The 18,481-nt window shown below is 42.8% G+C and overlaps 1 protein-coding gene across 1 annotated transcript in view; it reads right to left on the bottom strand.

Annotated features, from left to right (window-relative positions):
- The window catches only part of LOC149302356 (E3 SUMO-protein ligase ZNF451-like), a 29,885-nt gene extending 18,400 nt beyond the window's left edge, over positions 1 to 11,485 (bottom strand). The window contains exons 1-5 of the mRNA XM_089482437.1: positions 11,402 to 11,485; positions 9,579 to 9,648; positions 6,421 to 6,436; positions 3,986 to 4,100; positions 3,214 to 3,325 (exon numbers count right to left, since the gene is read on the bottom strand). Coding sequence (XP_089338563.1) covers positions 3,214 to 3,325; positions 3,986 to 4,100; positions 6,421 to 6,436; positions 9,579 to 9,648; positions 11,402 to 11,485 — 397 coding nt within the window. The remainder of the gene's footprint in view (positions 1 to 3,213; positions 3,326 to 3,985; positions 4,101 to 6,420; positions 6,437 to 9,578; positions 9,649 to 11,401) is intronic.
- Between the last annotated feature and the right edge of the window lie 6,996 nt (positions 11,486 to 18,481).

Genomic DNA, 18,481 nt, shown 5'->3' with positions numbered 1-18,481 from the left:
TCTCATCCTCTGACTCCCCACTAGATGAAGCTGAATAGGATGAACTAGAAACCTCCCCAGAGGATAAATCAGAATGAGGGGATAATACCCTCTTACGTTTGTGGGATTTAAGTTTAACGGGTTCCACAGGTGTAGCTGCTGCTGCTTTAAACGTTTCAAACGTTTGCGCCAGGTTGTCCTGGAACCAACCTAAAAAAGACTGCATGTCTTTTTGTTTTTCTTTTGCCAAACTCTCAGCAGAGCAGGCATTGCAAAATTTCTTCTTACAACCATCCGGCAACGGAGTGGCACATTCAGTGCACGATAAATGTTTGGTTTTAACCACAGCCTTTTTTGGAGCAGGTGTAAAAGATTTCTCTTTATCCGGCTTATCTGGTGAAACCGGACCAGACATCTAATACAAAACACAAAAAAAAAATTTTTTAGTAGAAAATATACAGGGCAGAGGATTTGACAGGGTAAGATTAACCAAATCCTACCTTACAACTCCTCAATCCGTGTGGGGGGGCTGGTGACACGGAAATCCCAGTGTTGACAAGCTCCTCTGCTGTCAGACTGGGCAGCACAGCTATATATATGCGAAAACCAGTTAGTTTTCGCGCCCTGAACAAGAGAAACTGAATCACGCATGCTCAATAGCGTGTCAGTACTCTTGGTGGAACGCAGCGCCCTCTGGCGTGCGTTCCACCGCTGTGCGCATGCTCCAACCTGCCGGCATAAGAGCGCGGCGTCTAAACGGCTCCGTAACGTCCGCCAATGCGGACGTTACTCCTCGCTCTGCTCACCACCCGGGGAGCAATCGGAGGGAACCCCCGGACACAACCCGTGTGCCCCACCAACGAAAAAAAAACAAAAAACAAGGTCCGTCCCTGACAAGGGACAAGGAAAAAACTGAAGGTATGAGGGTTGCCGGGGCTCTTATAGGGAGGAGTAGGAGGGGTTAGGAGGTATCTTAACCTCTTCGGTTCTAGGTCCTTGTCCCAGGAAGAGCGACACCCCCCGTGGTACTGACACTACACGACGGGAAAATAAGGTCTTACAAGATTTCAAAAGAAAGCCCTAATTGTGCTGAAAAAACCCAATATATAATTTGTGTGTGTTTACTGACAAAGGGAGACATTACGGCTGAACAGACATAGTAAAAGCCATGACAGTTGCCGTTGTCCTGTAGCGTAAAATAGTCTTGGGCCTAACACTATATGCCGGCGCTCAGACTCAGTCAGCATGCTGGGGCTGAGGGAACACCGATGTAGAGGGCTTTCCTGGAGGCAGTGGCGTACCTAGCGGGGGGCGGTCCGCACCAGGTGCCGCTCATCAGGGGGGTGCCAATTTGCCTGCACCCCTCCAGAGACGGCTCCCTTGAGTGATTTTAAGCCTGGTCAAGGATCTTCCTTGAACCCGGCTTAAAATCACTCAAGGCAGCCGGAGGTCTGTTAAAGACCTCCGATACCGCTCCCTTGCGATCCGCGCGGCAACAGCTGCTGTGCGCCGGGGTTTGTTGTCAGATCCCGGCGCACAACACTGAAGCCGCGCCCACCGCTGTCCGTGCCCTCTGAACCGGAAGAAGACAGAAGAACTGAAGAAGAGGAGGAAAAGGAGCTGTAAGGAGAAAAGAGGAAAGGTAGGAAATCATAGAGTGAGAGTGGATTGGTATATATGTGTGGATTGGTAAGTGTGTGAGAGTGATGGGTGTTATGCTGTACCATTTCCAATGAATTTTTCATTTTATAATTATTCTCTAAAGTACATCATAACTCCCATCACTCTATACTGTTCCATACAGTGGTAGAGCTGGGAGACAGAGGCCTTGCACCCCCACAGCAGGACTCCTGAAAGGTAAGTGAACTTCAAAGAGGGAGAGGGTAGATAGTTAGGAGGGGGTAGATAGGGAGAAGGGAGTGAGAAGGGGTAGATAGGGCAATCATACTCCTATCATGCCAAGTCTGCGAGTATATCCTGGAATTTGGGTATGCCTGGGCATGATAGGAATGTGATTGCTGTTAACAATCATATATATATGTTTTGTTTTGTCCTATTTTGGTGTGTTACTAACTTTAAATAAAATATTTTTTTTATGGTGTGGGTGGGGGGGGTCATATTCGGTTTCGGCCAGGTAAGTGCTGCATTTTTGGTTTCAGTCCAGAATTCGTTTCGGTGCATCCCTACTACTAATGAAGTGGCAGGCCTACACCACATCAATGTTTGGCTTAGTATATAGTGATAGGAGTTATGCTGCACTATTGTCAATGTCTGGCTCAATGTATAGTGATAGGTGTTATGCTGTACCACCGTCAATGTCTGCCTCAGTATATAGTGATAGGTGTTATGCTGTACCACCGTCAATGTCTGCCTCAGTATATAATAACAGTAATGCTGTACCACCCACCTTCAGTGTCTGCGCCGGTATATAACAGTAGAAGCTATGCAGTTTTAAAGTGTATGGGGGGGGGGTGCCAAACACTCTAGGTACGCCCCTGCCTGGAGGTTGTGCTCGCCACTACCGAAAGTACCATCCTTCTACGTGATGAAAATCCTTCCTTTTTACAAGATGAAGCTAAACTTCTATGTGTCCACTAATCAATCACCAAAAACAGCACCAACTTGTAATGAGTATCCTTTTCCTGACAGCAAACATTTAAAAGGAACTATGCAGCTTTTAGCATAACTAAGTATCACACCAGTGTCCCAAGCAGCCACACAAAGAATTCATAATAAAATACTTTGTACTTTATTATGCGTTATTTAGCTGGAAAAGAACAAAGCACACAGCGCACTGATCCCTGTTCTGCACATGACTCTTGTGGGGCTGAGCGTGGTACCCATGTGCACCGGCAAGCCGGAAATGTGCATATAATGGCCGAGCCATTCCTTTAATTTAATGGTGCTATTAGATTGACTGACAGTTAGTGTGACTGACATCGTCAATTTAAAAAAGGGATTATTTTACTTCATGAAGCTTCTGGGTTAGCAGATTTACACTACACGCCATGGACCATCACACTCCACCAGTACCAGAGGATGCGCCAAACTAGAAAATCAAGAAATATTTCCCTGTTGTGGCTATTGCATGCACACCATGGTAAAACCGAGCATAAAAGTCTCATTCCTTAGGGGCACTACAGACCATTAATTAAGAAGACTAGACCTTGCCCAAAATGCAGCATACATTAGAATACAAATCCATAGTTTAATGAGCGTGTAAAGAAAACGTACCTGGTACTTTCAGCCACTGGTTGACACAGAGTCTTGCAGCATCTGTCCCTGGATGATCCTTGATAAATTCTAGTTCTTGTAAACCATGAGCATGTTGGTGGTGTATTTTTTCCTAAACATAGGGAATACATATGGCCATTAAAACAGCAATCGCAAGGAGAAAGAAAAAAGTATGGGATTGTAATCAATTGTGTAAGCAAATGTGGCATATGGCATTTAGCCAGTTCTTGAATGGATCTATTATGTACAGAAAGGCACAGTATAGAATTAAAAGCTCAGGAAGGAGGAGATGCATCTTTGGTAATGACAATAATAAAAACTGAAATCTTCATTGCTGCTGGATGGCTTCACATGCATACAATTAAATGTTCTACAAATTAACACATTTACACAGAAAGGAAGGATCTCACTGCAACACAAAACATGTGACATGCACTGAAAGAGCACATGTAAGCAAAAACATGTATAAAGAGACTTAAAAGCATTACACAGTTTACTGCGGAGCACAAAAATATTCCACATATATACACTTGTGGTATATTAATTGTGGGTGGATTCTAATTCCATTTCACATTATAGCAGTTTCTATTCAAGTCCGCTCTAATGCATACACTGCACTGCAGAAGGTTGTTGGCTGGGAAGTCTCAGAGGAGACAAATGTTCGCAGTCAATTAAAAATCGGCAGGTCACATTGATCAACCACCGTGGAATATAGGAAAATGTCAAACGTCGAGGAAGATGGGCACTTCCCACTTCGTACATCTGAACTCACCTGGAATGCTTTGTTTCTCTCCTCCCGCTCTTGTTTCTCTATCTCTACGTGGCGTGCGAGACGGTCAAGAGTTGAAGAGACTCTGTCCTTCTGGTGATCAATGTGGTCCTTTACTCTGGTCTAGAATAACACACATTAAATACACTTAATGATTAAGCAGAGGGCAAAAATGCAATTCTGAAGTAGAAGTGTCAAGTTTTATAGAGGAGGTGTGACCCCATAGTCAACGGAGAAGATTAGAAGTCTGCTGGAAAACTCCACTTCCAGTTTATTGCCATATCATACTAAACTGACCTAATCTGTACCTGAAAAATTAAAGATCAAGGCCTGGCAGAAATAGTGCAAAACACTAAGGAGATTCACAATCAGGAAAATAGCCTTAAAATGTTGTGATGGGAGTTTTTCTCCTTAAGCATCGTGCAGCTGTTCTCTCTCTTTGATATTTTGTTTATCAATTTTCTTGCTTTACTTTCTTGGCTCGCAGCCATAATGTCAAACGCATAGTAACACTTTCTTGGACCTCTGTCCATTTAGATGAGCATGAGCCGTCACTGGCTTGTTCTGAGAGTAATTGTTATTAATTTGAAGCTCTGCTGGAACGTGAGACAACATTGTCATGTCCGACTGTTGTGTAGTGCATTCTTGATCACAAGCCTCCCCTGCATTGCTCCAGTAGCCCCAAAGCTAAATATATGATCTTTTGTCGTCTTCTGTACAATAAAGTTTGTTCTTTAAAAGCATGTTTCAGTGTTAAGGGATCTGAACAACTTTGTTGACGTAAGGTATGTTCCATCAGCTTACACTTGGTGTTGAAAATGTGATCCTTAATTAGCCTATTTACCAAGTATGTTTGCAAAGTTTTGTTAATATCGGTTGAGTACTGGGAAGTCCCAGCATCTGCCAAGGTCGGTGTCTAGTTCCGGACCCTGGACAATCAAGTCGTGGAATGCAATTGCAATGTTGAGGAACGGTAGCTTCATGACCCTGTACAAGCTGCTGTTCATTTGGATTTATCACAGACCTCACCAATGAAGCTGACGTTCACTGCATATGTGGGTTGCATATGGCAGCAGACGCTCCAAAGGGTGAAAAAACAAAATGGATACACATCAACTTGAACTGTAGCCAGATCCAGACAAATGAGCCATTGTACAGAGTATTGTGTTATACACTGTAAAAAATACACAAATCATATACACTACTACACAATGATCATTTGGGTGTCGCTGAGCATTGGGATGCCAAGACCAAAGCAAGAAGTGACTGAGGGTAGACACGTGTCCCTTCAGGGTAGCCACCTGGAGACCTGCATTGAACCCCCTCTCGAGAAACTGCAAGATGACTGGAATAGAGGGAGGATAGCTATGGAACTCTTGATCCTGGCACCATTCCAAAAACTTGCTCCGAGTTCTGAGGTAAATTTCTGATGTAGACCTTCTAACCGAATTTAACAACCGACCGGCCATAGCACCGTGAATACCTTCTCCTGTAGAATTAGCCTTGCAGCATCCATGACGTTAAGCGAAACATCTGGATGGTGTGTATATGGACATTGCGGTTTCCCAGTAGATCTGGAGATACTGGAAGTTCAAGAAAAAAAAAAAAAAAAAAAAAAAAAAAAAAAAAATATCACGTGTAATAATCAATAGTATTAATAATACTTCCCTCAAGACTGCAGCTTCCAAAAAACACTCTTCCTTAAAGTGTGTAAATAACCAAACAGCACGAAGTGGAGCGCATGTAAATGAGGAAAAAAAAAAATATAAAACACAATAGTGCAATATGTAAAAGCAAAATATAAAATGTGAAAATAAGTGCCACTCACAAGTGGACTGCAAATGGTGTGCTCATCAAGAATCCAATATTCAGATCTTTAGTGCTGCGAAAATAGAAGTAGACAAAAATGGCGCAGTATCTTCAATATTCAGATGTAAATGAAACGAATTACACTTACAATTATGGTGGCACCACTCAAATAGAACAGTGCATATGCGTATAAATCAAGATCCACCGAAAACTGGTGGTTTATATTTTGTTAATTGTATTGTATTTTATTGTATCTTATTTGATTTTAATTTACTCCTGAAGAAGCCGACGCACGATCGGCGAAACGCGTCGAGGGATTTAATAAATCATTTTTACCAGTTTTCGGTGGATCTTGATTTATACGCATATGCACTGTTCTATTTGAGTGGTGCCACCATAATTGTAAGTGTAATTCGTTTCATTTACATCTGAATATTGAAGATACTGCGCCATTTTTGTCTACTTCTATTTTCGCAGCACTAAAGATCTGAATATTGGATTCTTGATGAGCACACCATTTGCAGTCCACTTGTGAGTGGCACTTATTTTCACATTTTATATTTTGCTTTTACATATTGCACTATTGTGTTTTATATTTATTTTTTTTTCCTCATGTACATGCGCTCCACTTCGTGCTGTTTGATACTGGAAGTTCCCAAGAACAAAATAGTCATCTGGAGCAGGTCCGAGAACCAGCCCCAGTTTGGCCAGAAGGGAAGGATTGCAAGCACCCTGGCTTTGTCCTTCTTGATCTTCTGGATACGCGGGATCAGAGCTACCGTGGAAACACATAGGCTAGGTTGATTTGCCATATCGCTTAGTCCATCTAGAAAATGAGAATAGTCTACTTTGTAGAGAAACGCAAAAAGAGGGGTTTTCCGTTTTGTCTTGTAGCCATGAGATCTACTTCTGTACGCCCAAACTTGACGACCAAGCTGGGCTCAGAGACCACTCTGTCCGAGAATATCTTCCCTTGCTCAGGTCGTCTGCCAGTGTATTGAAGGCCCCCTGATATGACATGCCGATAGATCTCTCGGATGATTATGGGCCCATATCAAAAAAAATCTCAGAACAAAGACATTGAAGCTTCCAAGCCCTTGTGCCTCCTTGTCTGTTGAGGTAAGCTACATTGTCTGACTGAAGCTTACGTGGGGGAACATAATCCACGATTTGAACACCTTTAGGGCTAGAAAAACTGCATTCAGTTCCCTTTAGTTGTATGACCGGCTTGCCTCTTCTGGAGACAATCTTTTTTGGGCTCTGTGGAACCAAAGGTGAGCACCCAAACCTGTCTCTGGCGCGTCTGTTGGGACAATGGACCAGTCTGCTGGTTGAAACCAAAGCCATCAATTGAGCTGTAGGAGAACCACTTTTGACACCTGGATCTTAGAATCTAATTCCTCTTGAGACCTGGATCAGCTGGAAAGGATCTGCCACTGAAGTGGCCTCATTCTTGACCGGGCCCACCTTACTGCTCGGATGTTAGAGGTTAAAAACCCAGGAGACTCATTGCTTTCCTGATTATACAAATCGGATATCGTTGCAGATGGTTTGATCCGTGAGATCTTCTGAGAAGAAAGGTGCAAAAAGAGGGATACAGAGTTCACAATGCAACCTAGGAAATTGATTCTCCTGGATGCTGTTCTAAAAAGGCTATTGAAGTCTTCAGTTGGTGATTTAGTTGACTTGGGCAGGATGCCTTGAGAAGCCAGTCGTTGACATACGGGATGACGGCTAAACCGTCTCAACTGCGCCACCAGGGGACAGGGACCTTTGTGAAGACTAGTGGAGCGGTAGCCAAACCGAAAAGAATAGATTTGAGATGAAAATGCTTCAGGCCATTCTTTGTTCTTATAGCAAATATCAGGAACTTCCTGCCATAGGGACGTGTAGATACGCATCTTTTAGGTCTATAGTGACCATGAAATCTCCTTCTCGGATGATGTGGGAAACGGATATAATGGCTTCCATTCTGAAATGTTGATAAGCAATACAATGATGACAGATGGTCTTTAAATCGAAAAAAAATAGAGAATACACTCCTCTCCATTGGTGTTCCGAGGGCACTTGTTCGATGACCCCTTTCACTAACAACTTCAACACTGCTGCCGACAAAACTTTGTTCTTACTTTTTGTAAGATAAGAGGAACACAGGAAGTGGTCGCGAGGAAGAGTGAAAAACCCTGATCTTGTAGCCTACAAAACCTATTTGTCTAGACCACTCTGTTATTCATGTGTTTTCTGTAGACTAAAACCATGCTTTCTGAAAGTGTTGCAGGCGACCCCTGCTCTCTTGCCTTCCAAAGGCAAACCAAAAAAGCCTTCCTTGTTCAAACAGCAAGTCGCATAAGTCTGCTTTAGAGGCTGTATCCGCCTTCCAAGATCTTAACCATACTGCCCGTCTGGCCATAAAGTAATCTTCCATTTTCTATATCAACAGGGCTTGATAACAGCTGCTCCCGCTGAAGCTGCTTTACTCTGAAACGCAGCTGCCTGAAACATTCCCCTAACGGCTGTTTCGGCTCTCTCATCCATAGCGTCTCTGAGTCCCGCTATCTCACCTATAGGAAGCACAGTTTACTTAGATAACTGTGCAACTTGCACCTCTGCCTTTGGAAGCTCTTGCCATTTAATATCTTCTCGAAACTTGAATTGCTTAAAATGCTTAGAAATAAAAGCTTGATTGCCGGGGTTAGTCCACTCCCTCTGCATCAATTCCACAAATTTGGGAGGAATAGGGGAGACCCTTCTTAGTTGCTCTCGGGTTGAAACTGAAGAACACAATTTCTTGTCAATTTCAATTTCTTGAGGTGGAAAGCCAAAGCCGTCCTCTGAATCATAAGATGAGCGAGAGCATTCCCCCGAAGAACAGTCAGACGATGTCGCCTTTAATGCCTTTTGCAGGTGACTCGTGTGCAGGAGATTTAGCCGCATCTTTAAATGCTGAAAGGTCTGGGATAAATTATCTTGGAACCAGCATAAGAATGACTGCATGTCTTTTTGCTTTTCTTTTGCCAAGATGTCCGCAGCACACTGTTGGCAAGTCTTTTTTCTGTAGCAGTCCAGGAGCGGCACAGGAGCGGTTACACTCTGCACAGGCTTTAGAAGCAGCTATTTAACAGGTTTGTCTGTTTCTAGAGACGAAGGGTTAAATTTAGATAAAACCCAAATTAAAACCAATGCAAGACAACCGTGTGGACTCTTGTGGTCAGTCAGGTTTGCACAGCTTAAAATAGGCTGCCAAATCATCAGAATTGGCGCCATAAAACGATCCGACCCGTGCATGCTCAAATCGCGCTACAGGATCACAGTGGAACGAATAGCCACCCGGGCGTGCGTTCCACAGAGTTGCACATGCTCCTTCTCCGTAACCAAAAAGGATAGAGTGAACGCTGCCTCTGTAAGCCCGTTACAAGGCGCGCAGCACGGAACTTCCACCTGGGAAGTTTAAACTGCAGCCAAACACTCACCCCCTCGGCAACAACCCGATTCAGAAGAATCCACGAAGCTGTTCACCCTACGAGGGACAAGAAAGAACTGGGGACTCTTCCAGTTTGCCGGCTTTTATGGGTAAGAGGGGAGGAGTTTACTTTTTGATTGGTCTTTCAGAAGCTTGTCCTAAGGGGAAAGAACAACCCCATACGTACTGCCACTATACGCAGGAAAAATATCCTTTTCTTCCCCTAACTGGTTTTTAATGTGGGTTTGCATTAATCTTTATATTCTGCCACTTTATTCACCGTTTGCCACAAACAAAAGAAGTGTGTACTCACTGGAACATGGTAACATGTCAACACGTCATCATCATCGCTACTGAGCAGACTTACGCATTCCAGAACCGGCCTCAAAGGGGCCTCCTATAAATGAAAGAAGAGGGGTTTTTTTGTTGTTTTTTTTTTTACAGACATTTCACTTTGTTATAAGAAGGTCATTAAAAAATACTAAATATGTTGCATATATAAGAGAAATACACTTTGTTGACTGAAAGCTATGGAAACATAAGAATAAAACCAAATAATTTCAGAAATCAAATATTTAAATTGTTTCAGGGATCAATAAAATTGAACATTTGCCCTTGGGATACATGCATTTATCCGCTGCATGTTAACGACTGTCAGTCAGTGGGGTGGGGTGCAACTTCTCCCAAGGTACAGATATATTTATGCACAAGTATTTTCCCTTAAAAAAATTAATACATTTAATGCCAACAGAGCTCATAACATCAATGGAATATAAACAGCTTTTTGCATTTAATGAGTTATTGTATGTAATGCAAACATTTCCTAATGGAACTTTGTTGTCCCCAAGTGTCTTACCAATATTTTGATGTGGATGGGTGCCACGCTAGTAAGTATATCATGTATTAAGTAATGTCACTAGCAAAATAATGGAGGTATACTTAAAAGGGACAGAATACAGAATAGTAAAGTTGTGCACATAATCAAAGGCACCTTTATGGTCAAGAGTATACTGGAAGAAGCTCAATAAGAGCAAAATGCGTAAAGTGACTTAGAGACACATGAGGGAGAAGTCAGACGGAAGTCACTGCATCCCTGAAACGGAGGCTTCCTATGCTGCTTGTTGGATAAAAGGTATCTGTCCGCATGGCACCTGACCAGTGCATCCAAGCAGTTCTATTTAGTACATATATCTATACACACACAAATATCTTTTGAGCCTGGATTTGTAAGGCTTATAAGAATGGGAGCGTGACACATGTAGGGTTTTTTTGGTGGATTTTTCCTCCTATTGCAAAAGCATATTATACAATATTTTTCTCTTTTTTTTTTTTTTACACTGGCCTTTGTTTGAAATATGAACACACCTTACAAGTACATCTCTCTTGAACCAAAGAGATTTGTTTTCTTTATTGTGCTGCCTCACTTTTTTTGCACTTGTTTATGTGTTACACCTAAATGTATACACAGAGTTTTTTTTCTGCAATTTAAATATTTAAAGATTCACAAATATTTTTCACTCGTAGCGTAGGCGTCCTCCTATACACTGAGGACTACATTACATAAAAAAGTAAGGGCCATCATTAACAGAAGGAAGGATAGATCTGCATTCTGTGCATACAGATCTTATAATGGGATGTCTCGTCCAATGTCATCATAATTAGCGGCTTGCCAACCATAGTGTATGACAGCATCCTCGTATGCTGGGCAAAGCCCTCCATAAAGTAAATGGACTGAATGTGAAGATCACTGAGCAGCTGTCCTAGTTTGCCTACTCCATAACACATCACTGCTCTCCTCACTGAATAAGCTATGTATGATACAACGGCAGTTCAGCTCTTTCTGCAGATGATGCTCATTGGTGTTCCTTCATAATATAAATTAAAACCAGAGCTGTGTCTTTATGTTGAGATATCTCAAAACCAGCTAAAAAAGGCCAAGCTGTCCCCACATAATGCATTGCCAAATCAGTTACTATAACTCATCCAACAAAAACTCAAGGATTAGCAAATCTCAATTAAGGACCACACTGTAAGACAAAAGGAGACGCAAGAAGACAAGATATCCTTGTCCAGAAAAAAAAGTCAACAGAGCACAACCGAGAGCTGAACTGATGAAACATTAACGACCAAAATCAACTGGAAAAACTTACACTGACAAACTCGACCTCGTCGTCAGTGCACCGACTACCTTCAGGATTTGTTGTGTCATCTTTACTGGGGACAGATAAATCCATTATCTATGGGAAATAGAGATGTTCATCAGTTAATACAGATACTATTGCTGAGCATGGTACAATCTAGTGGTTATAGAACTTCTTTAGGGTAATGGTGCAGTGGTTTATTAGCAAAAAAAAAATTAAATAGAAACATAATTGATCTTTTTACTAGTGCATTAAAAGTGAATAGCACCCCCAAACAAACAAAAAAAAAGCATTTGCTAGCATTCAGAGGACCAAAAGTGTGAAAAATATTCAATATTTGCAAATCATATGACATGACATCCAATTCTGGCTTCTTGCACTGTTCGTAGGCACGTAGGTATAAGTTGAGAGAGCTCTGCTGGAGAACCACACATCTGCTTTTCCCTTGTGGGCTGGTAGAAGATACTTGGTAACTGAACACTTTTTAGGGTTTGTTAAGGCAACATCGTGTTTAATAATTTGTACCAAGTATGCTGAATAACTTTCTCCCAACCTTTACATTAAGCTACTCACAGTTGGTTTCACAATAGGTTTTCTCCTCCAGCATGCGGGTTTGAGCGTGTATTTATAGAGTACCTCTCACAATCCAGATGGAAAACCTAGGAAATGACAGATATGTTCAAATATCTTTTGTCTTTTATGGCAATTAGCGCAAGAAAACAGAATACAGGTTATGCCCGTAAAACAGTAGCAACAGTAACGCCAAGTATCTATAATTAAATGAAGACATTTTACTTTGTTTTTCCTGGATATTGATTTGATGATGATTGACTCCATGGGGCTAAATACTGTGTTGAATTGTCATCTTGTTGCCTGAACTATGTTTGTGATCACTCTTTTATAGAGGAACGTCCAATTGTTTACAATTCCGAATTATGGAAGTCTCCTAAATCAAAGCAGGTTCACCCAATTTCCTACAGTAGGGTTACATCGATACACTCTTTCCTGATTTGAAGGCCCTAGCTATGACTTTGTTGGATGTCAGAGCTGGAGAACAAAACTGAACATAAAAAAAAAAAAATACAATAAGTTCAAGCAGTAACAAAGGATAAACAGGGTGGTGGATTCATTCAATACCAGTTTTATCTTAGGTCTCCAATGAGGCAGACACCCTTTAAACCTGCCAGATCTTGGAAGACCTTGTGGATGGACAGACTAGCAGTCTTGTGTTCATGGGGTGGGGAAGTGGTTTGGCCAGGGGACTGCATCTGAATAAACAGCTCCATTAAAAGGGACCTCTGTTCAGGGCCAAAAGCAGTGGCGTCGGCAGGGCCATGGCCCCCCCACAGCATGCTGTGCACACACCCCCGTGTGCCCCCCCCAATTGAAACGCCATTTTTTTTTTATTTTTTTTTTTTAATAGATGCAATTGTCCCCCAGGCCGCCCAGAATGTACATTAAACGGTCGCGCAGCCGCCCATTTAAGTGGCCATCTTTAATGCCTGCAGCATCCGAAGTGGCCGGCACACCGAGATGCCATTGCAGCCGATGTGGCTGCGAGTCTTAAAGCGGCAGTTAGACACGCTGGCCGCTTTAAAATCATTAAGCGGCCAGCGTGCCTGCACAGTGCCCTGTTCCTTGTGACTCCACCCCCTTGAGTGGCACGTCACATCGTCAATGTGATGGGCCGCTCAAGGGGGCGGAGTCACAAGGAACAGTTCCTTGTGACAGGTAGAAGAGCACGTTGGAGGACAGCAGCAGTGAAGGATGCGGCAAAAACGTAAGTATTAAAAAAAATTAAGTTGGGGTAATAGGAGGAAGGGGAGCCATATTAAAAGGGGGGGCTGCATTGGGACAACAATGAAATACAAAATGGGGGTGGCTAGGGGGTATAAGTACACAACAGGGTGGTTGGGGCACCACATAAATCAATACACAAAGGTGGGGGGTGGGTGGCTGGGTTCAATATACATGGGTCATTAACAATGCAAAGGGGGGCATCAATACACAAGGGAGGGGGGCTGGCTGGGGACATCACAAAAATCAATACTCAAGGGTTTTGGGGCATAATGTACAAAGGGGGCTGGCTGGGGGCACAAACCCACATGGGGCAATAAACAAGGGTGTGGGGGGAAATACATTAAAATCAAAGGGGGGCTGGCAGGGGCATCAATACACAAGGGGGAAAAACAAACAGCAAACCAGTGTGGAAATCATTTTGGATGTGGGTGTCAGTGTGGCAGAGCCTGTCCTGGTGTGTGTGTGTGTTTGGCTGTTTGTGTGGCATAGCCTGTCCTGGTGTGTGTGTGTGTGTGTGTGTGTGTGTGTTTGGGTGTCGGTGTGGCAGAGCCTGTCCTGGTGTGTGTGTGTGTGGGTGTTGATGTGGCAGGGCCTGTCCTGGTGTGTGTCTCTTTGGGTGGCGGTGTGGCCGAGCCTTTCCTGGTGTGTGTGTCTGGGTGGCAGAGCCTGTCCTGGTGTGTGTGTGTTTGGGTGTCGGTGTTGCAGAGCCTGTACTGGTGTCAGGGCGGGCTGTTTGGGGACAAAATTGGCTCACGCTGGGCTGTTTGGGGACAAAGTTGGCTCACTCTTGACTGTAATTTGTTAATGTTATCTTGGTGCGGGTCGGGTTCTATGTGGGCAGTGTGGACACCAGGGCTGGGGAGCTGCAGCCTGTGAGCTATGCCTGTAATTTAGGGGGTTTTATCTATACCGTTAATGCTTAGTTGTTATGTGATTTACAGTTGATCTGTACCTGCATAGCTGGGTTTGTGTGTTATTCTGTTGATCTGTATCTGCTATGCTATGCTTCCATTATGTATACCTGCAAATACAGGGTTTGTATTTCTTATTCAGTTGATCTATACATGCACGTGCTGTTTCCATTTGTTGTTTTTTTGATCTATACCTGAACTACAAGGTGTAAGTAAAAGAGCGGTATGGTTTAGTGAATGAGGGGACAGAGGGATGATTACAGGGGAGAGGACCTCTCAATGTCATGGTGCAGTCAGAAGGACTGACTCTCCCCCTGATCTGCAGTCAGTGTGGCAAATATATTTTTGGTGTGGTAGCGGAGGGAGTGATTGCATGCAAGGGAGAATTGAGCAGGGCCCAAGGAAATGCTTGGGTAGGGTCCAATTTTTTGTCAACGATTTTCATTATCGATAAGTCGAATCGATTTTTATCCTTATATAATCCGACCTCAAACAGAGATCTGATTATAACACTAGAATCCAGATCCCCCGCAACGCTGCAGGGGACCTGGATTCCCCTCACTGTCGGCCGGTCTCTCACTTCCGTCTCTCTCCCCCCTCCCATACACCCCTCTGACTCCTCCCCACTCCCATACACTGCTCTGCCTCTCTCCTGACTCCCTGGTATTTTGTGAGCCTCCGTTGCTGACAGGCACTTTCACTGCAGCTTCATAGAAGCCTCAGCGTAAGCGAAGGTGAGTAACAGAGGCTATGATACGTACATATGAAGTAGTTAAAAATGCACGTCTAATGCATATATATATATATATATATATATATATATTTTATTATATGTACCGTTTTATAATTGGCCCCCCTACTTTGGTCCCTGACCCCCCATGTGCCCCCCCTAAACATGAAAGCTGGAGACGCCACTGGCCAAAAGTAACCAATACAATAACGCCATACTAATTCTACATAGCGTCAAAATAACAGAGAAAAAAATCCACATAAACTAAGAACTGCCAATAAGTGCAAGCAGAACAAGGATTACATATTATGCCTGATGAAGGGACCTGAGAGGTCTTGAAAGCTTGCAATCTATATCTACTCAGTTAGCCAATAAAGGTATCATTCAAACTCCACTTGTCTCCTATATTGAGGTTTATAAGAGTTGACAAGAGTTGTGATTTCACTGGTTTCTCGTTTTACTCTTCATCATGAAGGGGCAGCAATGGCAAGTTCCCCAGCGAAAGGGGATGAGCTGGCCCTGTATAACGCATAACTCAACATCTGAGCAGATTGACAAAATCCTACCAATTTATACACTACGTAGGGCGAGCCAAGCGCTTCCCTTAGCAGAAGCTCGCTGGAGGCACGTTTCATAATGTATAGTCAAGTGAAGGAGCTGAAACAACTCTTCTGTCTAGTCTCCATGTAGCGAACAGAATCCTTTGTGTTTAATGCAGGCTTGTTTAAAAAAAACAAAGCTCTCCTGTTAATTGGGTTATGTAGAATCCCTATCTGTAATCTAACTACACGGTGTCCAATACAGGAGAAGCGAAGAAGGTTGCTATATTGTTTGTGGTCCTGGTTTCATTATTTGAAGTGACAGGTAAAGTGTCCAAGAGAAATATATATATATATATATATATATATATATATATATATATATATATACACACACGTCACCCAACAGAAACACAGTCCAGCACCACATCAGAGCTGGGGCAAACGCCTGACCCCCAAACAGCACAGAATTATCCCAGCCATTAACCATCTCATAATACTCTGTTAAAGCCACTACTTCCAAAGACCATGTTGACTTTTAACTTGAGTTGGATAGTATATCAAATAAGATATTCAGATTAATATGTTTTTAATGTATTCTAACAGGGTACACCATTCCAGTAAATAACATTATTCTAACAAGGGGTCACCCTAACATCCACAAAACCACACACCTAATAACTGCACTAATATACCAGTTATGGCAACACCCACTCCCACTGATAGGTGGGACATATGTATAGGGTTACAATACCGTATATGCATTTAATAGAAGACATGTTCTGCGTCATAATAGCAAAGGGGTATTTAATGCCACCTATTTTTCTTTAACCTATACAATTACCCATTCGGCAACTCCTAACAGCTCAGCCAGCTACACCGGGGGCGGCAGGAAGCGACAGGCGCACAGCCGGTTTAGACCGCGCGGTGGGTCAGTCACCCGGTACTCACAGCCGCTTACCGCCCGGGGGAGAGATCAGCACGGCCACGAAAACAAGCAGATTCCCGCGCCACGCTGCGATAACACAAAACGTGCTTCTCGCTGCGACCTGCAACGATATAAGGGCTTCTGGGGAATGTAGTTCCGCTATCGAGACATGTAGTGATTAGTGAAAGGAAGGACTGAGCGTCACACTATAGAGGATTCGCGGCGGCCATATTTGATTCGGGAAACACTCTTGGTTAGGTTCTGACAGGACGCGTTTCTCTGTGGTGGATGTTCAGTAACCGTCACTGACAGGCGTGCCAATGCCGTGTTTTTACAAGGTTCTCACCTGCAATTCCAGTTTAAAATAAATACAATGCATATGAGTTATGTCTACATTTTAAACCATAACTTGTTTTTTTCTGGGCCCGTTGAAGCAGCCTATACCCCCATGTGTCCCTCTTTAAGGGGGAACAGTGCCTCTTTTGGACCAAAATCTCTCTGCCCTCTTGAGTTTACGCGTTACATATGCCATTATTCTTATCAACAGCCATTAATAGGTCATGACACCATGTAAAGTATCATGGTAAAGCTGCCGTAACCACATCCCCTAAAACAAAAGGGCATTAACCCTGCTTATTTTCCCATTTGTACAGTCTGGCTTGATAAAGACTTTTGAAATAAGTCATTATTTTGTATGTGACAATATAAACTAAATTCAACATCACTTTAGAATGGGCTCTACCGGCTTGCATGCTCTACCACCCGAAGCTGCTTTGTTGCCTCTTGGATGCTGGCAGTTTTTATCGCGCTTTTGAATCGATATTACAGCCGTTATTCTTAGTTATTGTGTAACGAGTGACCCACAAAATAATGTTGACCAAAAAATATTTATTCCAACATAATATTAAACGAAGAGACTGCAGTTGCATTTCTCTGACACCATAATCGGTTTTACACTGTCCATGAAAAGAATGCTAAACTATATTCTCAGTGAGAAGTGGGAATGCATTTTTCCATTACACAGATTTAAATGGGAAACAGCATTGCAACCTAAGTATTTGTGATATTTTAGGACTTGTTTTTTTGTCCTGGCAATGCCAACAAGCAGATTGGTTTCCATGTACGAGGAAGCTTGTACGCTATAGTGTAGCTATACTGTTGAAGCAAGGGGTCAAATGGCCGGAAAAGAAGAGGAGTTAATAGTCTACTCAATGACTGCAAGGTTCCCAGGCCCTGTAGCTGCAAAACAAGCCCAAATAATCACCCCTCCACCATCTTGCTTAACAGTTGGTATGATGTGTTTGTGCTGATATGGCGAACACAGCACTGTGCATTATGGCCAAACAGCTCCACTTTGGTCTTTTCTGTCCAAAGGACAGTGTTCCAGAAGTTCTGTGGCTTGTTCAGATGCAACCATTGTATGGTCTGACCTTGCAGTGAATTTGCCTGCAACTTAGCATTTAAATTCCTGTGGAAGCATTATTGTGTTTTTCACACATAGCTTCTTCATTTTGGCTTTATTGTTGTTGAATAAATCATTATACCGTGTAGTATGTCATGTGTTATTGTTCATCTGAGGTTGTATTTACCTAATTTTTAGACCTGCTAAGGAAAATTTGATTGTTATTATATCCTGAAATGTAAAACTATAGAATTCAAAGAGGGTACATTTTCTTTTTCACATTACTGTGTATATACAAACATACATATGACCACATAAAGTCACATAGCAGGGTCACCGAGTGCTGAGGCGCATGGTGCATGTAAGTCGCCAACGTTCTGCTGATTTCATAACTGAAGAGTTCCAAACTTCCACTGGCATTAATATCTGCACAAAATTGTGCGTTGGGAGCTTCATGAAATGGGTTTCCATGGCCGAGCAGCTGGCTCCTGTTCCCTGGTCTGCAGTGGTCAGTACCTATCAAAAGTGGTCCAATGAAGCAAAAGCAGTGAACTGGCAAGTCATGGGCAGCCACGGCTGTTCTGGCAGCAAAAGGGGGACATAGGTGTGTCATTCATCCATCATAAAGGGACACAAGAAAGAGAACACCCCAGAGATTTAAATAATTAAGTCACAAACGTTATATAATTATGGTTAGTACAAAAAAAATTCAACTTTGCCCTTTGAGGCCTTCATTAATGAAATTCTTGGTGAGCTCTCTTTCTTGTGTTCCGATATGA

This window comes from Sceloporus occidentalis, unplaced genomic scaffold, assembly GCF_023333645.1.
Source record: "Sceloporus occidentalis isolate IW3139 unplaced genomic scaffold, rSceOcc1.0.p SCAF_19, whole genome shotgun sequence".
In the NCBI taxonomy this organism is placed as follows: Eukaryota; Metazoa; Chordata; class Lepidosauria; order Squamata; family Phrynosomatidae; genus Sceloporus; species Sceloporus occidentalis.
This window is presented reverse-complemented; position numbering and strand designations above follow the sequence as displayed.